At 34.0% G+C, this 10075-nt stretch overlaps 1 protein-coding gene across 1 annotated transcript in view; it reads left to right on the forward strand.

Moving 5' to 3' along the window:
* The window catches only part of LOC107667589 (eyes absent homolog 1-like), a 45166-nt gene that overhangs the window by 18727 nt on the left and 16364 nt on the right, over nt 1–10075 (forward strand). Inside the window, exons 8-12 of the mRNA XM_016459295.1 lie at nt 101–183; nt 552–738; nt 2083–2225; nt 3526–3618; nt 5792–5811. Coding sequence (XP_016314781.1) covers nt 101–183; nt 552–738; nt 2083–2225; nt 3526–3618; nt 5792–5811 — 526 coding nt within the window. The remainder of the gene's footprint in view (nt 1–100; nt 184–551; nt 739–2082; nt 2226–3525; nt 3619–5791; nt 5812–10075) is intronic.

Below are 10075 nucleotides of genomic sequence, written 5' to 3' on the forward strand. Positions count from 1 at the left end.
GTCCTCAGAATTGCATCAGTTGCAAACAAAGCCTCATTTGATTTGATCTTTGTGTGTTTTGCATTGCGATAGCTCACGGTTATGTCTCTTTCTCTCATAGGAGGCAGTTTTACAACAACTTCAGGGCTGTACGCTGGAAGCAATTCCCTCACAAACTCGACTGGATTCAATAGTACACAACAGGTAGCTGTAATCGAATTTCTATCCCTCACTATCTAGTCTGTTGAAATCACATTTTCTCCATTTGGCACATGCTCCCAGTATTTTTTTCCTTCCTCCTGTAAGCCTTTATAGAACATGTGTACACTCACATATTACTCACATGATATGAATCACTCTAAATGTCTCGACCACTGTACGCAAGGATTACCTCTTGCTCTTTTCGCGTATGAATTATGCCACGAGTGAAGGAAAAAAGAGTGAAGACAGATCGCTGTCCAGATGTAGTGCATAGGAGACATATGTTCACATTTACGTTTTGGAATCTGTGCTGTAAAGTAGCAGCGTTGCGTGCGGCTATCTCACATTACCGCATTGATGTCTTTCTGCAGGACTACCCCTCCTACCCAGCTTTTGGCCAGAGTCAGTATGCGCAGTATTACAACAGTAGCCCTTACACTTCTCCATACATGACCAGTAACAACACCAGCCCCACCACACCCTCCACCACTGCCACCTACACCCTACAGGAACCTCCATCAGGGGTCACCAGCCAGCCCCTCTCAGAGCAACCGGCAGGTAAGAAAGCTCGGTTTGAGTGAAAAAAATAAGGTATGAAGGTCCTACAACAAGTTGCTGTAAAGACAAAACGTGATTGGCTAATTTTGCAGTACTAAACCCTGGTGGTGCACTCGAAAATGTCCCAATGTGCAATTTTCTGTATTGATTTTTTTTTTTACCCGTATTTTGAATTACGTATTGCAGTGTGCTATATTTTAGGATTAAAGGAAATGTCCCTAAACTTAATGTTAAAGAAAATTACTGGTGCATTTTTAGTGATTCAATACAATATATACTGGTACCATATTGGTTATCGGACTAATTCGTGAATTATTTTCAGAAATATCAGTTGATTGTGCATAATTTCCAGCATTCTTTACATTTAGATTATCTTGCTGTCATCTAACACTCGCTCAAAGTTAATCTTTAAAAATTATAATAAAAATCTCAGAAACTATATAAATAGTTTGAAATATTTATATTTTATAAAAGTATTATAAAGTATATAAATGTAATTTGTAAATTATTAATTTATTAAAAATCAATTGAAAAGAAATGTATTTATTTATTATTTACTTTGTATATTTATAACAATTAGTGTTTTTAATAAATATAAATGTGTACAATTATCTATCTATCTATTAGCATTTTCAAAGACTAACCTGAGTGTGTAATGTGTGTGTATGCATTATAGTGATGCTTAGCATGTAAAGTAATTTTTTTATTTTTTTTTTAACTAAAACATTTTTTTTTATGTCCATGTATTATTGTTCTTAATTTGTGCCATTTATCGATTATCGGCCATAATGTGAAAATAATTATCATCTTATCTGCATCAGCCAGATATTGCTTAGTTCTATAAACAAGTAGTTGATATCCTCATACTGTATTTGATACTATCCACCTTTTTTCCAGAGTAACCGATGAGTGCCGCCATGATGGATTCTAACTTTCGTTTGGGTGTATGCTCTCGTGTTCCAGTCTCCATAGAAATTAATTCAACTTAAAATGTGTTAAAATAATATGTGCTCTTATCATTTTGCGTTCAGGAAAATGGTTGATATTGCCAGTTGTTTAGTCTATTTTTGCTCCTCCAATGACCCAAATTTTCTTACCTTTGCCTTGTCATGTAATTAGGGAAGGATGGTATGGTGCATAACACCCTCATTGCCATTACTAAGGCTTAAATGGTATCTAGGGTATAAGGAGATCAGATAAACAGCGTGATATTAGAGCATGTGGGCAGCAGCTACAGCACTGAACACTAGATGAGGTAAACGGATCCAGTCACAATGTGAAGGTGAAAGCCTTTTTTATTTTCCTCTTTTGATATACTTTTTGCCTTTCTTTTTTCTCCTGCAGTAGAGTACAGTACAATCCAGAGTCCATCAACCCCCATTAAAGATTCAGATTCAGATCGATTGCGTCGAGCTTCAGATGGAAAGTCACGTGGCCGGGGAAGGAGGAACAATAACCCATCCCCACCTCCCGACTCTGACCTTGAGGTATTGGAACGCTGCCGCTCTGTCAATGTATCTAGCTGGAATCGCAGCAATTCATTAATTACTATTAAGATACTTTTGATTATCTAGAATTGTCCATTCTGCTCGCTGCTTTACCTTAAAAACAATGCATTTACATGTTTAAGAGTGTGTTTCCATGCTCAATTTTACGTTACAACATGTAAATGCCCTAAACAGAGTTTTTTTGTGAAAGCTTTGTTTTGCATGCTTAGCATGCAAAAGCCTAAATCGGCGCTCTGTCAGTTTATTTTGTGTGCATGTCACATGTTTTGACATGAAGACTGGGGGGAAAAAACAGACTTAAATCTCTTGTAAATAGTTTTCTTGCATTGTTACATTTTGCAAAAAGCAGATTTACTAAAAATTGCCAGCATATTGACTCACTGGGTTCAAAAAATGTTTTGAATTTCAAAACATTTTTATTTATTTATTAAAAGTATTTATTTATTTATTTATTTACATTTTTACAAAGATAATAAAGAAAATACAATTTCAATTGTGCTACTATTTCTACTTCTAAATTTTACATTTAATTCAATGTGTTATATGTGTGAAAATTGTTTCTACACCAAGAAGTATATTTTAGTGCTGTCAAACGATTAATCGCGATTAATCGCATCCAAACATTTTTGTTTACATAGTATATGTGTGTACTGAGTATATTTATTATGTATATATAAATACACACACATGCATGTATATATTTAAGAAAAAAATGTGTTACTTTTATATATTAAATATATTTATATATAGTATAAATTATATGAATATAAATATATACATGTAAATATATGTAATTTTTTTTATGCTGTATGTGTGTTTATTTATATATACATGATAAATATACACAGTACACATACAAATATTATGTAAACAACAAATAAATTTGGATGTGATTAATCGCGATTAATCGTTTGACAGCATTAGTATATTTAGAAGTATATTATTTCTATCTCAATCATATTTGAGATGTACAGGTCATGGTCTTTTCATTAACATGACCTGAATCTCTGGAAGGTTTTGTCCCCATTAGCAAGCTGACATCATAGCATGTTAACAAATCTAGTTAATTAGTTTGTTGGTATCGATTGTGTTAATGCATCGGGGGCAGGAGATGGATTGTCCAGTGGTGGTTCTTCCCGCAGTTGCGGGGTGCTATGGTGACCATCAGTGCTGAATATCTACTGATCCCAGGGCGCATGAATCTATGCACCCTTCTTATTGACAATCAGATCATCTTGCATGCTGAGTGAGCCATTGATTTTGCTCTTTCTTTTCTCAGCGCGTGTTCATTTGGGACTTGGATGAAACAATCATCGTTTTCCATTCCTTGCTCACGGGATCTTACGCAAACAGATTCGGAAGGGTAAGTGATGTATTTTAAATGAAAACACAGGCAAATATTGCGGCAAAGTTTAGAAAAATGCACAGAAAGAGGGTCTGTTTGGGTACACCGTCCAGCTTCGAGGAACTCAGAGTTCAGTGTAATTGTTTCTTTTTTTAATAAGATCGTCGAGGCCTCGCAGGCATTCAGCTCGGCCTGCAGCTGTCTGAGTTATGTGGCTGGAACAGGCATGGGTTACAAACCAGTTGCACCGAGAATGTCCATTGACACTTCTTAAGGGTTTTTTGTCCTTCAGAAATGGTTCATTGTTAAGCTTAATTAAATGTTTGTTTTAATTGACCTTTGAGTGGAGTTCATGTATTATAGCAAAATTGATCAAAGTTGAGAAACATTGTCTTTAGTTTTAGAGTTATATATATACTACCGTATAAATAAAGGCAAAGAGTTCCTATATATATTTGAAAGGAATATGCATTTATTTGATCATACACAATATTGTGAAATATTGCTACAATTTGAAATAATTTTTATTTTTATTTTAATACATTTAAAAACAAATTGGATTAGAATTTTCAGCATCATTACTGAAAATCATTGTAATATGTTGATTTGCAGCTCAAAAAACCTTTTTATTATCATCAATGTTGAAAACAGTTGGGCTGCTTAATATTTTGTGGAAACCATTTTACATGTTTTTTAAGAGTTATAGGTTAATAGAAAGTTTGATAGAACCGGATTTATTTGAAATAGAAATCTTTTGTGACATTATTAATGTCTTATGATCACTTTTGATGCATTTAATGAATGCTTGCTGAATAAAAGTATTAATTTCTTACTGTCCCCAAACGTTTGGGTAGTGTATATAAAATTATTTTATTATACAACATGTGTATTAAAATATACTTTTAAATTATATTTTTGTGTGAGAGTGGATAACATTTTTGTTTTTATTTATGGGATAATTAAGGCATAATGCCAAATTTAGCAGGTTCAAAAGGGTTATGAACATGCAATAAGAACTAGTTTACTTCTGCGGTTGTTGTATTTGTTATTTTATATAAACCGTCATAAGCTATATTTGAACTTTCAAAACAAACAATTTGGGAAATACGTTGATCTGCAATTCTCAGGCTTTGTCAATGATCTCATGGCTTTATTTAACTCACTCAACCAACCGTTGGTTCAATTCACCAAATTATAATTTCACAAAATAGCCCTAAATCTGAGTTCAACATGCGTGTGTTTTTAAACCCTCTTTGTGTCTGAAGAATGTAGAAAGCTGCTTCCTTGTTTGAAGGAATAAATCACAGACTTGGCATTTTTTGGCTGAGCTTCTTGAAGGGTTTTTTTCTTTGTGGTGAGTGTAGATGACAGCAGCACTCGGATGTCAGTGGAACGGGGCCCGGCGGCTGGTTTGTTCTCTTTGTTCCTCAGTCAGGGTGTTTGATGGGGGTGGTGTTTTGTTTTAAGGGTGAGGGAGCCCTGGCCCTCGACCCTGCACTGTTTATTTATTTTATCTCGGCTGAGCATGCTGGGTAAAGAAGCGAAACTCTGAGAGCGCCTCAGCTGTGTCCACTCTCTCTCTCACACACACACACACACACACACTTAAACTGAGCCGTCGGTGCAGCCACGTCTGATTTTAAGGTCCTAACCAATTTTAAGTGTGTGTGTTTCACACTTAATAATTTCTGTCTACTGGGTTTTGATTGGTCAGAGGAACATACAGTACTTAAAGAATTTAATGGGAGAATTAGATGGATTAGAAATTAATTCGAGAGATTAATTTCACATCTTCTGTTATTACTTACACTGAAAGTCTCAACACAAAATGATGGCTAATTATTTCAGTTTCACCTACACTAATGTTCGAAGTTTTGGAGTCAGTAAGATTATATATTTTATTTTATTTTTTGAAAGAAATTACTACTTTTATTCAGCATGTATACATTAAATTGATACAAATTGACAGTAAAGATATTTATAATGTTACAAAATATTTATATTTTAAATAAATGCTGTTCGTGGAACGGGGCCCGGCGGCTGGTTTGTTCTCTTTGTTCCTCAGGCAGGGTGTTTGATGGGGGTGGTGTTTTGTTTTAAGGGTGAGGGAGCCCTGGCCCTCGACCCTGCGCTGTTTATTTACTTTATCTCGGCTGAGCATGCTGGGTAAAGAAGCAAAACTCTGAGAGCGCCTCAACAGTGTCCTCTCTCTCTCTCTCTAGGTCCTTTTTTCCTAACAATCTTAATTTATACGTGTGTGTGTGTGTCTTTCCTTTTAGGGTCAAACAGAACCCAATCTGAAGTTTCAGTTGTTACTATGGAAAAGTCACGTTTCACACTTAATAATTTCTGTCTACTGGGTTTTGATTGGTCAGAGGAACATACAGTACTTAAAGAATTTAATGGGAGAATTAGATGGATTAGAAATTAATTCGAGAGATTAATTTCACATCTTCTGTTATTACTTACACTGAAAGTCTCAACACAAAATGATGGCTAATTATTTCAGTTTCACCTACACTAATGTTCGAAGTTTTGGAGTCAGTAAGATTATATATTTTATTTTATTTTTTGAAAGAAATTACTACTTTTATTCAGCATGTATACATTAAATTGATACAAATTGACAGTAAAGATATTTATAATGTTACAAAATATTTATATTTTAAATAAATGCTGTTCGTTTGAACCTTTTTTATTTACCAAAGAAACCTGAAAAAAAAAATGTTTAATAGGGCCTATTATAAATAAAAAATAAATAAAACAAAATTTAAAAGTATTACGGTTTAGAAATTAGAATGAAAGAATTCTGAAAAAAATTATAATGTTTCCCCACAAAAATATTAGGCTGCAGAACTGTTTTCAACACTGAAAATAATTGAGTACCAAATTATAAAATAAAATATATATTTTATACAAATTATAATAAAAATAAATCAATAAATAAAAAAGTATCATGGTTTCAGCATATTAGAATGAAAGAATTCTGAGGAAAAAAAAAAAGTATCATGGTTTCCACAAAAATATTAGGCTGCACAACTGTTTTCAACACTGAAAATAATAAGAAATGTTTCTTAAGCGCTAAATCGTTCTTTGTCCTCCCCTCTGCTGTCGAAATCTGATTACACGTTGCCCTTCCACCAGAAATATGCTTATCCCATCTACCCTGCAACATCGCAAACCGCATAATGCTCTCTTAAATCATATCAGCACACTCATCTCAAACCCTTACATTAAAAACCAAGGTGCTTCACGTTTCTCCGATATGAGGACTAGATGACATAAACAGTAAGAAAACCCAGCAAAATGCATTTCTTCCAGCGAAACCGTTGAGGAAGAGCTCTATAAATAGAGCCGTGTTTGAGCGCTCACTGCTGTGGTTATCAGTTATCCTAATTGGCATCAGGGCAGCTCGCTCCCATAAAGCTGATGGTTCGGGCCAGCTGTGTGGCCGTCAGCCCTGGAGGGAAAGCTTGCGGGGTGAGGGGGTTTCGGAGGGGAGGACTTGGCACCCTTCGGGTGGCGCTGATGTTTGGGGACAGGTGGCAGCGAGAGCAGAAGACCCTCTGGCACTCCGGCCTGCTTGTATTCTTAACTCTCCCGCTGAATGATTGTTTAGATTTAATTGGAGAGGATTCGTTGGGCCAGAGAAGTGCACTTTGCATACCTCTCACCACCAAACCTGCTTTTATTAACTGTCAGATACTTACGCAGGTGTTTATATTAAGTCCACTGACTGGCAGGCTCAAAATAGATGGGAGGGGAGGACTGTTCAGACGTGTTGGAGAAGCACTTAACAAAGAAAGAACCTATTTTTGATTAGGCAATATATTTAAAAGCTTGTTTTATAATTAAAAGTAACAACTCAATAGTGTATATAAACTGTGAAATTATTGATCACTTTTTTCATAAACCCTCATGTTCTTATTCTCAGTCTGAGAGACTCCACGACTCTTTTAATAGCTCAGAAACATACTTAACATTGAAATATCAGGTTGATGACTTCCTGCACTCATGAGAACTGATTATAAGCATAATTTTAACTTGCTAACATGCATCCAGTGACCTCCGTGAAATATATTATTTTAGTTTGGGTTTTGGAGACCTCAGATATAAACAAAGAATAATTGCAATGGATTTTCACATGCAACAAATTGTAGATGTGTGTGCCTGCCAATTTCTGTTGTTTTAATTCATTTTTTTTTTTTTTTTTTTTTTCTTAATGTGTGTTATTTTTTTGTGAGATCAACGAACCCAAATCTGTAGTTCCTGTTGTTACTATAATATATAAAATTGACATTTCACACTTAAAAATTTTGATTGGTACATGATAATTACATAATTGGTACATAATTTGAGTCTCTGAGAGTCAATCTCAACAGAACATGTGGGTTAATGTTTAAAAGTGTAAGGTCAGTAAGATTTTTTTTTTTTTTAAAGAAATTAATATATTCATTCAGCAACGATGTATAAAATTGAGCAAAAGCGACAGTAAAGATATTTATAATATTACAAAAATATTTATTTTAAATACATGCTGTTCTTTTGAACTTTCCATTCATCACATATTCCTGAAAAAAGTTGGTTTCCACAAAATTATTAAGCTGTTTTCAACACTGATGATAAGAAATTTTTCTTGAGCACCAGATCAGCATATTAGAATAATTTCTGAAGGATCATGTGACACTGAAGACTGGAGTAATGGCTGATAAAAATTCAGCTTTGCCATCACAGGAATAAATTACATTTTCAAACATATTTAAATAGAAAACAGTTATTTTAAATTGTTGTAATATTTCACAATATTACTTTTTTACTGTCTTTTCAGCTTTGATGAGCAAAAGAGATTGTACTGTGTATGAACAGAAAAAAAAAATCTGTGTATCATCATAAATATACTGATTTGTAGATTATAGTCAGTTTGAACATCAACTTAATAACCTCATCAGTTTCTTTGCTGGTGTTCTGTTCTTCTTGTGTGGTTTCCCCTCCCGCTGTCCGCAGTTAAAACATTTTCATTGTTGAGTGTGACATGTAATCAGTAAAAAGCTCAGGCGTTTCTTCAGGTGGCTTTAAGCTCTAATCCCTGCAGCAGAGCTCTCTGACTCAGCACGGCTGTACAGACACTGGAATAAATCCCCTCCTTTGCTTTCCTCTCTCATTCGCACACTTGCTTTATCCTCTTAATGAACAACGAGAGAGCAGCCACTGATTAGAAAAATAAGCCTGTGTGGAATGAACTTTACAAAATATGATTTTAAATTGATTACTAGTCTAAATATCCATTTAATAACCCCTGCTGCCTTGTTTTAAGCTCGTACTACAGTGTTTCTTTGTTTCAACACTGCGAACTGTCACTTTAAATGCACTGACTCCTAAATATGTGTAGTTCAGTTGAGATGAGAAAATTGACAATATATATATATGTGCAAAGACAAGTCTGTAATCATGAAAAGGTGTAATTTTGTAATGAGCTTCCTTAATGAGTGCTGACTAGGTGTTAAAGAGAAAAACACTCTGCAAATTATTCATTAACAATTTAGAGAGCAGTCGCTCCCATCTTTGTGTCAGCTCAAACACAACACGGGATCGCCATTACTGCCAGTATTGCATTACGGTGGAAACTGAATACATTGAATACATTTTAAAAAAGAGTCCATTATATTTGAAGTGAGTAATCCATTTTGATTACTGCCAGTGCACAGGTTTAAACATCACTCGCTAAAGCTGTTTTGTGTAGGAAAATGTGCATCTTCCTGTTTCTAGAAGTTTCTATTAAATTCCGAACTTCAGCCTTTCACAAATTGTTGGAAAATGCTTTATCTGATGTGAGAAGATTGTTTGGGGGAAATGGGGGTGAAATGCATCAGTAGTAATGTGTAGAAAGATGATCTTGGCTCTGAGGTATGTGGACAGTGATATATTTATGATGACACCTTGACCTCAAGCTCATTTCAACTCATAACGCATCTAAGATTGGGTTTTACTGCCTACAGAGTGTAAAATTAAGCCCTGCTTCAGGGGTCTAGGTCTATCTATCTATCTATCTATCTATCCATCCATCCATCCATCCATCCATCCATCTATCTATCTATCCATCTATCTATCAAGTCATATCTAAATGTTAAATATGTATATATTATCCAAAGTAATTATGGGAAAATGTGTAATATATAATATAGAAAATCTATGAAAGTGTCAGCCATTTATATATTCATATTTTATGTTTCTAATAAATATGTATTATTATATTATACAATTATGTGTATTATTATATGTAATATAATATGAAGCATTTTATAAAATATTATTAAATTATTAAATATAAAATATTTTTTTAATTAAATATAACTTGTATAAAGTAAATATGGAAAAATTTATGTGCATATGGCGTAAACCAAACATAAATATATATTTTTATGTATATATAATGAATACATTTCATTTATATATAATTAATATATTTCATTTTCATTATGTATAT

Source organism: Sinocyclocheilus anshuiensis, unplaced genomic scaffold (genome assembly GCF_001515605.1).
Source record: "Sinocyclocheilus anshuiensis isolate Anshui unplaced genomic scaffold, SAMN03320099.WGS_v1.1 scaffold1679, whole genome shotgun sequence".
Taxonomy (NCBI): Eukaryota; Metazoa; Chordata; class Actinopteri; order Cypriniformes; family Cyprinidae; genus Sinocyclocheilus; species Sinocyclocheilus anshuiensis.